Source organism: Ambystoma mexicanum, chromosome 12 (assembly GCF_040938575.1).
Source record: "Ambystoma mexicanum isolate Mex_15411 chromosome 12, UKY_AmexF1_1, whole genome shotgun sequence".
In the NCBI taxonomy this organism is placed as follows: Eukaryota; Metazoa; Chordata; class Amphibia; order Caudata; family Ambystomatidae; genus Ambystoma; species Ambystoma mexicanum.
In genome coordinates this window covers 52886938-52901329 of record NC_090936.1, presented here as the reverse complement: position 1 = coordinate 52901329, position 14392 = coordinate 52886938, and the positions used below count along the sequence as shown (strand labels likewise).

The window sequence follows — 14392 nt, the reverse complement described above, 5'->3', positions numbered from 1 at the left end:
ACTATTGTTTCTCCTCAACGTTTCTTCACTGTTCTCCACCTGAATCCTTCACTCCTTCCTCATGACAACCTCCCTTATCCTGTGGTTCCTCCTCACCACCTTCTCAATCTTTTACATCAGACTTCTCTTCATCCTTCTCACCGCCCCTCTCCGAACTACATCCTCCCTAATCCACATGTCTTCTTCCTGTCTCCACCTCTCTCTCCAAAGTTCCTTTCCCACCTCAGAACTCCCGCTCTATTGTCACAATGTATGAGGGTTATATAGTACGGACAGCCCACACTTCCACACTTTTCTCCATCTGGTGCTTTATTTGGCTTGGAAACAGATTGGTTAAGCTATGTTTGTTTGCAGTTCACCTGCTGCTTCCAATGCCTCCGCCATGCTTTTCATGGAGACACGGCCTGAACCTTGATCAATGCCGGCCACCATTTTGGAACTCCAGTCTGCTTTTACAGGGAGCAGGACTGCTACCCTGGATCCCCATGACCTGTCTACACCCAATGCCCTACTCATATAAGTATGTCAAATGCTTTGAACGCCTTTACACACTGTGTCAAGAGAGGAAACAATATTTCTGGAGAGAACATGGGTTGGCTAGTTTCTGGCATTTCTTGGAGAGCCTTATCTTCACAGGCAAGGCTTGGTAAAATATCCTCCTCCAGTATTGCCCTATCCGGATTTAGGAGTGCCATGCAAGAACACCTCACGAGAGATCGAGGTCCCACCACTTCTATATGGAATGATCTTTGGGATTCTTTGTAGCACTAAACCGGGTAAAGGTTTTGTGCACATAACCTACCCATGCTTGCAGCCTTTTAAAAAAAAAAAATAAGAGACTGAGGTATATTCCTATCAATTGTGACAAGCCCTTTCCAGACAAAAGGCACAGAGGTGGGGTCGGGCAGTAGATGATTCACGTGCTAACCCTGGGTGAAGCATCAAGTAGCGTGTGATAATACCCCAGCCCCCTGTCCACCCCAACCTATAACCAAAGATCCAGGCACGGTACTAAGTCACACCCCAGAGGGGTGAGACGAAGTACCGTGCGTAGATGGCTCTTAGGTCACTCTCTTATATATAGCTCTCTTGCAGGTCTCGGAACCGGAGATTTCTGTACCTTCCTGGCCTTCAATTCTTGAACAGCATTTTCAGAAAAAGCAATCATTTTTAGAAGGGGCCAGCGATTTCGTAAAGGGTCTGTATATTAATTAATAGTCAACAATTTTAAAATGGAACTATAGTTTCAGTAGGATTGGTAATTAATTTCAGGAAGAGAAGGTCCTGGCAAGAGCAATTTTGGGAATGGTCATTTTCAGCTGCAGCAGCATTTTAAGAAGGGGGCAGACACTTCATGTAGGACAGTATTTTCATGGGTCATCTATGTTAGAATGGCACTGTACTTTCAAAGGGCATGGTGTTTTCTGGACTGAATCGGGAGGTTGGAAGAGGGGCAGCAGCAATACAGGAAGGGGTGTCAAGTTGAGGAACTGAGCAGCAATTTCCACCGTGGAACAGACTTTTCAACAGGGAGCAATGATTCCAAAAAATGGCTGCACATTACCAGGTCGGGCACAAATTACTGAGTGTTGCGCAATTTCATGTGGGATCAGACATTGTTGGAAGTGCAGTTTCTGCAGATGGCCTCTATTCACAAAACTAGAGGGGGGGCAATTTGAACAGTTCTACGGAAGAGCAGAGGGAGACAAAAAGCAAGCATGGCATAAAACACATAATCGAAATTAGGCGGTCGCCTGGGCTGGAAATGGGAATGATTAACTGTGGGATCCCACCAGCGACGGGGGGAGGGAGTGTTGGTCCTTGCAGGAGAAGGGGGGTTGGTAACCCAGGAGATTTCTTATTCCCAGCAGCCCCCCCCTATAAATAAACATTTTCATTTCAGGACATTAATTAAATTGTTAATAATTGGAACTTACCCAAGAAAGGAGGAACGTTTCCTATTATGTTTCAAATGAAAAAAGGTGCACACCACCGTGCTACATCAATGGGCTCCGGTGCAAATGTTAGATTTGCTGGATCCTTACGTCTGAATATCATACATGCAAACCCTCCCGATTTAGCTATTTTCCGCGTTCTCCCACCTATCATCATTCTATCCCCAATGTATTCCTATGGGGAAATTTACATCTCCCGATTTCCCTGGTGAAATCTCCCTCCCAGCAGAGACGTCTTTATGGGAGGGCAAAAGGGGCACTTGCCCCGGGCCCCCACCTTGGAGGGGGCCCCAGGAAGGAGAAGTATAAAAAAAAAATTCACTTTACCTAAGTCAACAGTATCACAGATCAGGATTTTCTATGGTGTGCTTCTAAGGCTAAACCTATTTTCGGTCTGTTGTTGACACGTACATTTTGTTATGATCTTTTCATCCTGTAATGCTATGTTCACTGTGGTATACATAGTTTACATGGCACAACACCTGTATCATTCTCACCTTTTTGTAGGGATTATATTGATCATGTGCAAAAGCTAAAGTTGACATACATATTGACACATTTGAGTGTCCCGATGGTTCAGAGGATATCTCAGTGTTGTAAGCACTCATTGGAGAGATATGCGGTCACATGCAAGATTACAATACCAAATTCCAGCAAGGCCGACTCAGCGTTTCCAATGTATGAAGATGTTAAACCTGCATGTAAATGTACTTTGGTGATACAATGTACCTGCACTAGATAGCGTTTGCTATAGAAATTAACATAGCATCAGTATGGTGATGGTTTAGACATTGGTTTGTTTAGATGGGGAGTTGTAAAACATAGGCAGGCACCTCCAATGATGACAATAAAGTGTTAGAGTTATTTATGTATCCAAATTCCAGACTGTGGAACCAAAGCATCCATGCTTGGATCCTGGCTTTGCCAGCAGGCGATACAGTGATCCTGGACGAATCTTATATCACTGACAGTACTGTACTGCCTTCTATGAAAAGGTTTTCTTCTCACATACTGGTGGCATTTTTTGGCCAATTACCTGATCTTTCCTATCATGTAGGCCATTTGAGTGGAAGGAGTTCTAGACAGACCAGATATTGCAGGATTCTTACCAGCATGTTTTAAGGTCTGCTTATGTAACAACAAAAGGGTTTGGTTTTTCGTACAATGCAAAGGTTTTTCTGCATGTTTTTAAATACTGTTGCCCAAGCCTGTGTTTAGGGTGTATTTAAAGCTTTACAATAGAAAAGAGAACCCTATCTGAAATCTTTTAAGATCACATCCATTAGTATGCTGGTATTTACATACTTTCCTTGATGATGCAGACAGTGAAGCTCAAATCATTCCCATTTTGAATAATATGTTTCTATAACGTTTAGTTTTTTAAAATGTTTATATTGGGTTATGTGATTTTCATATTTTCCAAGTCGGTTCTGTAAAATGGAATTATTTTAGTTCAAGGTAAAAACTAGAAAATACATTGGTAAAGAGCAAAAATTGTGGGTACAAATCCCAGCTACACCTCTTAATCAATGTGTGATCCTGGGTATCTCATTTAATCTCACTTGTCAAAATTGCAAGTCCCTAAACCTTTCAAAATTGCTCTTCAGAGTGATTTCGTTGTCATGGTATGATCTTTAAAAAAGACTCATTCATGGTTTCACTGGCTATATATAGTGTTGCTTCCTCTATAATGATAGTGAGCATTGATATATTACACACCAAAGCCACCTGTTTCTTTGCTCTCGAATGGCAACACTGCTTGAAAACCATGTCCCACTTCTAATCTCAGTCTGTCTGGATACAGACACCTTCCTGGTATCTTCAAATCGTCATCCACTCTCTATGCTGCGGTATGTGTAGTTTTATCCTTGCTTCTCATTGGTCGTCTGTATCCATTCTTGAGCACTTTTGCTGTATCTGAGGCAGCTTATATCAGACTATTATGTATTATGTGTATCTTTGTCACAGAATCTGTGCCCTGCAGTTATACTATGCCCAGTATACCTTCCATGTGGCTGTTATTGATGAAATGTTTGCTGTACCTATGCTTGAACACAAGTACGCGTAGACTGCTAATGTTGCCCTTGAAATGCTACTTGTTTATCACTCTGATTACATGAATGAAGAGTGTAAGGTATCTGAAAGGAAGTTTACCATGCTTATTTTGATCTCTGCGTGGCGGCAGATCAAGCTATGGTTGTTATCGTGACACGGGGCGTGGCACACTAGATATTCTATGTCCATTTATTCCTTTGGTCTATTGGAGGGGGCCCCAGAGGTGTCTGTGACCCGGGCCCCCAAAGTGCTTAAGATGGCCCTGCCTCCCAGGTGCGTCAGAATGTTGCCATGTATGGAAAATATCTCAGCAAAAGGACACGTGACTGTGTTCTGAATACAGAAGCCGAGTATGTGAAATTCCAGCATCCGCTGACGGTGCAACTTTTGAAATCCTTGTGTAATTTTTCTCGCACTAACCAGGCCTTTGCTCCGCTTTCCCACTAGGTGGAACAGTACCACAATGTCATCTTCCACGGTCCAGAAGCAAGCTTGCAAGAGTACATCGCACAGCAGCTCGCTCTGTGCATGAAGGTAGGGCAAGGCTGCGTGCAGAGGGACGCGCTGACGTGTGCGGCCCAGCGTGGCGCCGGGGAGCGGCTCTTACTAAACCTCTCTATGTGTACCACAGCAAAGGCACGTGGCCATGGGTTTCGCCTGCGAAATAGTTACGCTGGACGTGGATGCGGAATTCTCCAAGGAACAGCTTGCCGAATTATTCATCAGTTCTGGTAAGGGAAGTCTTCTGGATATAATGTGAACTGCTCGTCAGCAAATGTGTTAACGCTGTAAGTGGAATGAAAAACCTAGAAGTGCATCAAAAAAACCTAGAAGTGCATTGTGCATCCGTGTGTTCTGGCTACTAGAAGTTCATGCAACTTTAATAAGCTGGAAACCATTCCCATTCCGTGCAGCTGGTCCCCGGTGTCAGCTCCAGCAGCTAAATACAGTATGTGGACTTGCTCTGAATTTCTTGTGTTCTCGTACGTCAGGGGTGTGCAACTATTTGCTCTCCAGATGTTTCGGACTACAATTCCCCTGATATCTGGCTATTGACTGCTGGTTTAGGATGATGGGAGTTGAAGTCCAAAACATCTGGAGAGCCACAAGTTGCTGACTCCTGTCCTACGGATTGTGACTCTAACATGGGACAGGATTGCGGGGTACAGCTTTTGCACCTTAATATTTTGTTTTGCATGCTTTTGGAGCCACATGGCGCTGGAAAAGAAAAAATATATTTTCAAATCAATTGTGGTCAGCTTTGCAGAGAGGCTGTAGGCATTCACCTCCTGTCTTGCGTGTCAAAGTCCTTTCAGGGCAATTGTTCACACTACAAAACTTCAAAATGAATGCATACATTTTTGTACGCTGAGGTACAGTTAATAGAAATTGTTTCAGGCACTTCTACAGTGTCCCCTTCCCTCCACACTGGTGGCACTATGAACTAGGACTACAGTAAGTCACTGACTTACCGTCTCTTACGAGGATACGCAAGTCAGAAATTCGTGCTGTATCTATCTATAATTTTCTTATATTGCGCCAAAGGCCTCAGGGCACTCAAAAGACACAAACGTAAAAACAGAAATGTAGGAAGAGTGAAGTCCATATGATCAGGGGAGAAGTGTGTTTAAGAATTAATCTAACCCCTGTCAAATAGTAATGTTTTAAGTTGTTTCTTAAGCCTAGTTATTGAGTCACAGGCTCGTAGTTCCATAGGCAATGAGTTCCAAATGGTAGGTGCCCAGGCGTTAAAGCCAGCGCCGCCAAACTTTTTTGAAGTGAGACAAGGTTGGAAAAGCATCATATTGTTATTGGAGGGAAGGATTCAACTAATAGGGGCTTTATGAACTCTTGAAGAGAGGTATAAAGGTGCTTGGCCTAAGAGACATTTAAAAATCAGGACAGAGCCCTTGAATTGTATCTGCTGCTCGACAGGAAGCCAATGTAGTTTTCTGCGAGACTCCGTGATCTTAGAGTGACGGCTGAGCCCCCATACTGCGTGAACAGCTCCATTTTGTGACACCTGTAGCTTTCTAATATTGGATTTGGAAGTGCCTACCAGAAGGCTGTTGCAGTCGTCCAGTTTTGAGTTGACAATGGCCGCAGCAACCAATGTTCGATCCTCAGACAGGTAAGGACAAATCTGCAATAATAGGCAATAAAATAGGCACGTGAGGATTTAGGATAAGAGACATGCCTCTGAAAGTTAAGATGAGAATCAAAGTAGACTCCTAGAGTTTTTACAGTCTCAGACACAGCAATTGCAGTGCTATTTACCACAAAGCAGTTCTACCAAGTACCAAGGTTTTTTAATTTGTGCTGAGTGCCATTGATAAGCAACTCCGTTTTGGAGTCACTCAAGGCCAGGGAATCTGGGGCCATCCATATTTATATGGCCCTGAAAACCTCATTTACTCTGATCACATCTGCAGATAGACCCCAAATAGTTTAAACACAATCTGGGTATCATCTGCATCGTTTGCAAAATAGACTCCAAGGGATTAGACATTAAAAAGCAGTGGCAACAAACAAGATCCCTGTGGAACTCTGCATGTTAGGAAGGTTCTAGAGGACCGGGCATTACCCTTCGCTACAATCGCTGTCCTTGGTCTAAGAAAAGATCTGAACCAGTTAGCAGCCTGAGTAATACAGTTACCTACCGCAATCAGTCTGTTCTCTAGGAGAGCATGATTGACCAAATCGAAAGCTGAAGAGAGATCCAATAGAAGAAGCAAAGCAGCACTGCCTTCCTCAATGGTTTCCATTACATCAGATTTTAAGTCTAACAGAGCGATCTCTGTCCCAGAGTTTGTACGGAATCCAGATTGTTGGTTTGCTAGGATGTTGTTCTGTTCCACAAAATACTGGTACTGTATACAAGCTATTTTGTCAATTATTTTCAACAATAAAAGGCACATTAGTAATGGGTCTATCATTAACTGCAACTGTAGGGTCCAGGTTCTCCTTTTTTATTAGCGGGGTTATCCAGGCCTTCTTGATGTGTCCTGGGATGTGGGCCTCTTGAAAAGAGTGATTAACAAATCTGGTAACCCAAGGGATGAGCGTAGTAGCAAAATCCTTAAAGAACATGGTCGGGAAGACATCTCCCTTACAGGATGTGGGTTGGAGTTTTTTTATGACCTCCAGCACTTCGTCCTCTGATATTTGTTTGAAGGAAAAAAGGGTGGTATCTGAGGTTGGGACATCACATGGCAGTATAGGATCGACTTTAGCTGGCTGCAGCAGTTTAACTTGATCCAGAATACAGTGTTGGTGTTTTATATTTTTTTTTAGTAAAACTGTCATGTATGTGTTGGCCCCAGTCGTTGTCCATGATAATGGAAGACGCAGCTGCAGACCCCTTAAGTTCTTGTAGAACTGAAAAACGTTCTTTTGATTTAGATTTAGCTTTGTCTATTCTTTCGTTCTGGTTTTTCTGTTTGGCTTTGAGAATGTCCTCCTTAAAGCTCCTGACTGCAGCTTCATATTTAATCATGGTGTCATCAGACGGATGCTTCCGCCAATTACGTTCCGCCTTACGTTTCAGTCCTCTAACACTTCTGGAGTAAACCATTGGTTGAAGCAAATTACTTTATTCTGTTTAGTAAGTCTCACAGGAGCTAACGAATCAAATGCCTCGTTAGTAGCTGCTCTAAAAGTAGATGTAAAGTCATCAAGGCTCCCATCCATAGTTGGAAGACGAGGTAGCACTCGAGGTGTAAAAGCTTTAATAGAGACTATTTCACAGTTACGACTCAGTGTAGAGGGTCTGGTTACGTTTGATGGTTTAGTAAGGGATAATATAAGTGGGACTTCAAAGTGAAGAAAAAAGTGGTCAGACCAGATGCAGTGTTCGACTGATGTGACCTTCAGGATTTGTTCTTTTGAGAGGATCCAGCCCAAGGTCTTACCCCCAATATGAGTAGGGAGTAGCCAGTAGTTTGAAGTGATGACAGTAATGAAAAAGCCTTGTGATCTAAAGGATTATCAGCCCAAAGAATGGAAGCCTTGAAGAATAATAAAGGGTGTAGTATCTTTGGATATTCCTCCAATAAAAGATAGAAGTTGCTCTTCGAAGAGTGGTGTTTGTTTAGGAGCTCTGTATAAAAGAAGGACACTAAGAGAGTTTGCAAACTTTACATTTATTTTTATGGACATAGCTTTACATGATTCAAGGGAGGGGTGGGTAGATATGTGCAAATGTAACTCTTGTTTGTAGAGTATTGCAACTACCCCCCCCCCTCTGGTACCAATTTGATCGTTATGGACACACAAGTAGCCTGTTGGAGTAGCCAATCGTATGGCATGATTAGCTGTTTCATGAAGCCATGTTTCAGTGATCAACAAAATGTCAGCATTGGTTTCCAATAGAAAGTCTGCAATTTCACCAGCATGTTTTACTAGGGAGTGAATGTTAATCGGACAACATTTCAGTGTCTTGTTGAATACTCCCGAAATATCTGAAGAGCTAGTAAGGTCGGAGTATCTTCCGGCATTACTAGGCGTGACCTAATCGGGGACAGATAGACGAGCAGTGTCACTCATGTTATTTGGCAAAGGGAAACTCTGTGGGCTGCCCGGTGTATCATTAACCAGGGTATTATTAACCAGGGGATCTAGTGTTTTGTAAGAGATGGCCACTCCGATTGCCATCCTCTCCTTGTCTATTGTCCTTCCTTTTTATATTTAAAGGTCTTACATGTGATCTTAGTGTAATTAGCTTAGTGTTTTTTTGTTATAAATTATTAACTTTATTGGTGTTTTGATAGTCGCCATATTGTACCAAGCCACTTGGCGCCTGCAACCTTTGACTCCCCAGAGGTTTGGCCTACAACTCCCAATGCTTAGGAATCATGGGAGTCATAGTCCAAATGATATATAGCAGAACTTTGCTATAAAGACTAACAGCGCGGGAGAGTCTTGGGGGAGAGTGATAAACAGAGGAAGCAAAGATGGGACTAATGCAGTGAACATGCACAGTAAAACAACCTCTACCTTCCTGGTTACTGAAGAAACACTTGACAAAAAGGGTGTCCATGGCGGAAGCAGTAGTGTAGTATGAGGCACTCCAACTAGGAAGAAGGAAAAGCTTGGATGATATAATGACTGTGAACCCATGATCCTTAATAAGTAACATGTCATGCAGCGCATGAGATGCACAGTAACTCTTACACCAAATAATCAGATCGACTCAGGAAACTGGCAAAGTCCGATTTACTGTTTTAATATCAATTGCCTAAAACAGGGTGTTACAACAGACATCAATTGATGTCGCACAGCAATTTCTCTCGAAGCATTTCACATAAACACAGTCCTTTATTTTGAAAATTCATCATAAGTGACGTCATGCTAAGTGGCAAATAAGAAAAACCTACGGGGTATTGTGGTTGACTCGAGGGGAACATCTAAGTATACTTTCTATACAGGGTCGGGTTGTGATAGGACATCTACTGTCAGGTAGTCAACTTAAGCCTGCCTTTGGTGCAAGTCATCCTCAACACTTAAGTACTCAGAATACTATTGGCTCTTAAACTATAAGGCCTTTAGTTATATGGCCGTCTACAATTGGTTGGCACGCTCTTGCCAGGTCTGGAACATTCGGCTCTCTAGCAGCACATAAGCTCATACCCAGGTGCCAGGAGGTCGACTTGACTGTACCTCCCCACCCAATTAGCCCAACATCTCTCATCGTCCATGCCTTCTGCCATGAAAATTGTCTTTGAACTTGGCCTTGCAGTGTACTCTTGTCTCTGGGGATATAAGGGAGTGAGGGTATGCTGTTGTCATATTTCTGGAACTGAATGCCCAACACTATTTTATCCTCGGCTCACGTGACAGGAGAACGTACTTCGGCCTGATTTTCAGGATTTAATTGTCTTAAATGAATAAAGCCTAGCACTCATAGTGTTCTTTCTTTGCACCTTGACAAGGAGCGATTCCGTTTCTCACCTTTTCTGCCTTTGAGAATAGATAACCGGCCTTGACTCCAAACAGCTTCATCACTGGAGTCCGCGATCTCCAGCGAATTCTTTGCTGTGAACACAGCTCTCAATCCTTCTTTATCCGTGGGTTTGAACTTACTAAAGTTTGCAACACTGATGTCCAGCTTCCATATAATGGCGGCTTTGCCTGCAGTCTATTCACCATGTATAGCCAGCTTCTATGATCACTTAGTCTACTTGCGCTGCTGCATCTGTACATTTATTGAACGGCTGGCAATTTCTGCAGTGCGTCACACACACATTCAATCTTCTTTCTGCATAGGAACGTTCACTCAGTTCCTTATTTCGTCATCGGTTTCTATAAGGTCCATACATCTTCTTCAGCCAATCTTCTTAGTGCGTCACTCTCACTTCTTGTGACATCATCAGCTTCTCTTTGTCTCATTTTCATATTCCTTTGGGGACCTCTTCCAAGAGATTGTCATCTAATTGGGCATACATCTGGTATGGTCTTATAAATGGATACCTTTTCTCGAACACTCGCCGCGGTATGGTCACTACTACTGGTGTCAAGCATGGTGCAGTTTCATGCTTACAACATACAGGCAGTAGGGGGCAGGACTTCCTGCAGAGGCAATCGGCTGCTCCTCTACAACCTGGAATACCTTAGTGCATGCGCTCTTCGCCTCACCTGATGACAAACCCCCCTGAGTAGATAGGCTTACCAGACACGGATGCTGAATTAGTTAAGAGAGACAATCTAAAGAGAGGTGGAGAAGTTAGGAGATCACCAGCAAATTTGACTACCAATGGGGCAAACTACCAGAGAACTTTTAGGAAATGTTAACCGTGTTTACACTTCTTGTTTGAGTTTGGGTTGGGGAGAGACCCAGAGGGAGGAAAGGGAACGAGTCATACGTACAATGTGAAATCTTGAAGATGATGTCTGCAAGAGCTCAGATTATGTTGTAAAATCAATAAATAAAAAATAAACACTTGACTATAAAAGATGTGAGTTATGGCAGTTAAGGACAACGCCGAAAAACGAATGGGCAAGGATCAGACCATACATTTGATAGTCCCAGAGAGGCCATTTGTCAAGCCAAGTCTAAAGCTCTTTCCCATCTTTACTGTATGTCTTCCCAGTTCTTCCAACACCATCATGATAGTTCCAAGCACTGACCCAGGTGAACATTAAATATTAAAACCCTGAGAAGACTTTCATGTATGTGTCAGAATAGCTAGCTAGATTTAAAAAGGGTTTTATTTAACATCAAGTGGTTTCTTGTAGAAACGTTACAACGTTCAAAGGTCATTGTTTTCCGGCATTATTCATGTGTAAGGTTTGTTAGTGATGTCACGAATGCCCACCTAAAATTCGTCCAGCATAGCGCAGCCCCAATGATATGTCAGATGACATTTCCTGTGCAGCTTGGAGGATAGACAGGCAAGTGGCCTTGGCCAAGTTGCGCATGTGGACCTTGCAAAACCTAGTCTACAGCAAGAAATGTTAAGAGTAGAACTACATCATCCACAAGGCTTTCTGGGGCCTGGGACCGCTCTACCTCCAACGTTCTCTTCCAAATCGTCTTCCTTCTCAAGCTCTCCACTCATCCACCTCCAACTCTCTGAGGGTCAGACGCTTCTCCAAGCAGAGAGTTGGGGACAGATCTATCTCCTCGGCTGGGGCCTCCCTCTGGTTCAGCCTCCCTGCCTCTCTCAAGCTTGAGCAGAACCACCTGCCGTTTCGGAAGCAGCTCAAGGCCTTCCTTTGCGTTTCCGCTTTCTCTCTTCCTCTCCCCTGCTCATACACCTGACTGCTTCGGGTACTGGTCATCTGGTCACCCCCTGAACTTGGGCCCAGGATCCTGCATGTCCAGTTGTCCTCGCACTGCCTCCAGGCTCCCCAGCACTTAAAGGTCTGTATCTGCAACTCTACAGTCTTCTCTCTGCACTTATGAGTCACCCACTGGCTGAACTTGTGAGTTAACTGCACTTCTCCCTGGCTCTTCTCCCTTTCCTCTTCCCTGCACTTGCACAATCTGAATGACACAAATCCTAGTAAGATCATTATGTTGTCCTTCCTTTGTTTCCCCCTCATTGTCTTGTCCGCCTAGAAACACTTGTGTACAGGTGTGTTATAAATGTCTTTTGCTGGGATTGGAACTCTTTTGTACGTTGTACTTTTGTAAGTGTTCCGATCCCAGTAAAAAACGTATACTTAAACCTTGGATTGCAGAAGATTGGTGCATTTGAAACTCATATACAGGTTGCAGGACCCAACCAGTCTACCCCCAAAAAAACAATCACTAACACAGAAACACAACCGAGCGCAGAGACCCACAGTTCCTTCAAGCCCCAACTCCTTCTCACGTGTTATAAATGCCTCATCATATCATAACCCCAATTTTGCACTGAACTTATTAAATGAAATTTGCGGCCAACACGTATTTGAAAAAAATGCACCAGAGGCTCTTGAGTGACACATTGCATCTTAAACTTTCCAAAGGAAGCAGCAGAGCCCTTAGGGCTTTCCTCTGTAGTTTAGTTAATGTTAGACTAGCGTACAGTGGACATACAGGTTCCCACTTGGGTTCATCTTGTTAAGCGGTAGTAGAAGGGTCCACTGCATGACCTCTGCCCATTGAAGCCCTGTAAGTGTTGGACCACTTCAGCCAGGCCACTAACCACACACATAGGACATTACATTATCCTAACATTACTGACTAAACGTGCCATTTCAATAGAGTGCATTCGTTGTTGATATGGCTCTATATTTTGGAAAAAGATCCAATGCAGAGTAGCTATCTGGATGGTAAGCCCTCACCCAACAACAGGAGAAGCCAAATATGTGCCTGTTACAATGTAGAAAGACTAGGTCCTGTACGGTGTGACCGTGGAGCCCCAGCACGCTCAAAGTTTAAGGGGTTCACTTTCTAGTAAACAATATCTGGCAAGCTTTGGCCAATTTGACCTCTCTGCTTACTATCCCCATTTGCTGTGCTCTAGTTTGAGAGAGACAGGCGGATTGCCCTCTTGCACCGCCCCATCTCCTCCAGCCTATTTATGAATACTCTCCGCTGATGGGAAACTGCACTTCCATCTGGAGGGCTGTCTGGCTAGTGGATTCCAAAACAACTTGCCCATGAATCAAAACTCGGAGGTAGGCTTTTTCCCACAACAGTAGAATCCGTGCGCCTGCGCAGTCGGCCACAAGTCAATCAACTAAATACTTAACAAGTCAGCAAAAGCGCTAATCACTTTTGTTACTTTAAGGGCCACCTACCGTGGACCTCTTGGGGAAAGGGATTTTATTTGCCAGGCAGAGACTGATGATCACAACCTGTGAAATACCTGGCAAATGATCCCCCAGTATGTCCATTGCCAGGGGCCCCTTTGTAGTTGAGACTCCTTAGTTTACTCTCAAACCTCGCAATTATGATGTGTTGAGAGATTCTGAAAGGAAGGCTGTGTAGATCCTGCCCTCCTGGGTGGGTTGATTCATTTCATGCAGCGGAGTGTTCTTCTTTAGACTACAGCGCCTTCCTTCTGTCTTTTAAGTTTCAGTCTATTTTCGGTGCCTCGGAAGGAAGGGCTTACCTGTTACTAAAGGTGAGTGACCAATGTGGTACTATATGCATCACAGACAGGTGTAAAGTTAACCGATGTGTCTCTCATTGGAAGCTGAGCAGGAAAGCACTTGGTAGCTCCTACTACTTGACCAAAGTCCCCTTCCACTTTCTCCTAAGCTCTGTGTCCTCCCTCGCCTTGAGTTTACTGTTTCGTACACTCTCCAGATGGTAATTTGGTCTCATCAGCCAGGGATTTGGATCAGTACTCTTTCCGCTGTTGCCCATAATAAGGTGCATTGCTTTGGCTGATTGTGCAGCAATGTAGTGTATGGAACTCTTGGTGTTTGTTTATTTGTTTATTTATTTATCGAGCGCGCCAAACCCCTGGGCATCTGGCCGCTATGCTTGCAGGTTCAATCATATACAAAACAAGAAGGTTGGGTTCTAGGTAATGAACACTCCTATGATGAGCTCAGTGAGTAGTTTGCTTGGACTCTTATCAGGTTCTGCAAGATCACAGGTTGGAAGAGGTAAACCCAATACCTCTTGAGAAAGGAGTTTATCGAAACGTCCTGGTTACCTTGCAAGAAGAGTATTAGGATCCTTTGAGATAAAAGGATCTTTACACGTTTTAAGCTGTGGTTTTTACAAGTGTGTTTTTATTTACATTGAAACATAGTCTAGACACATTTCCTGCAAAAAGAAGGTCAGCCGACACGTGTTTCAACCCCGGAGACAACCCCACCAGACAGACGAGCCGAACCAACAGGCATTAGCCTAAATGACCCGTAGCATATTGGATGACTTCTGCCATTGGCCTGAGAAATTCACGGAATTGATCCCTTTCACCTTACCATTTTGCCTTGAT

General features: G+C 43.7%; 1 protein-coding gene across 1 annotated transcript in view; it reads left to right on the top strand.

The window, feature by feature from the left end:
- CTTNBP2 (cortactin binding protein 2) overlaps positions 1 to 14392 on the top strand; it is a 592842-nt gene that overhangs the window by 428808 nt on the left and 149642 nt on the right. The window contains exons 13-14 of the mRNA XM_069627945.1: positions 4458 to 4544; positions 4642 to 4741. Coding sequence (XP_069484046.1) covers positions 4458 to 4544; positions 4642 to 4741 — 187 coding nt within the window. The remainder of the gene's footprint in view (positions 1 to 4457; positions 4545 to 4641; positions 4742 to 14392) is intronic.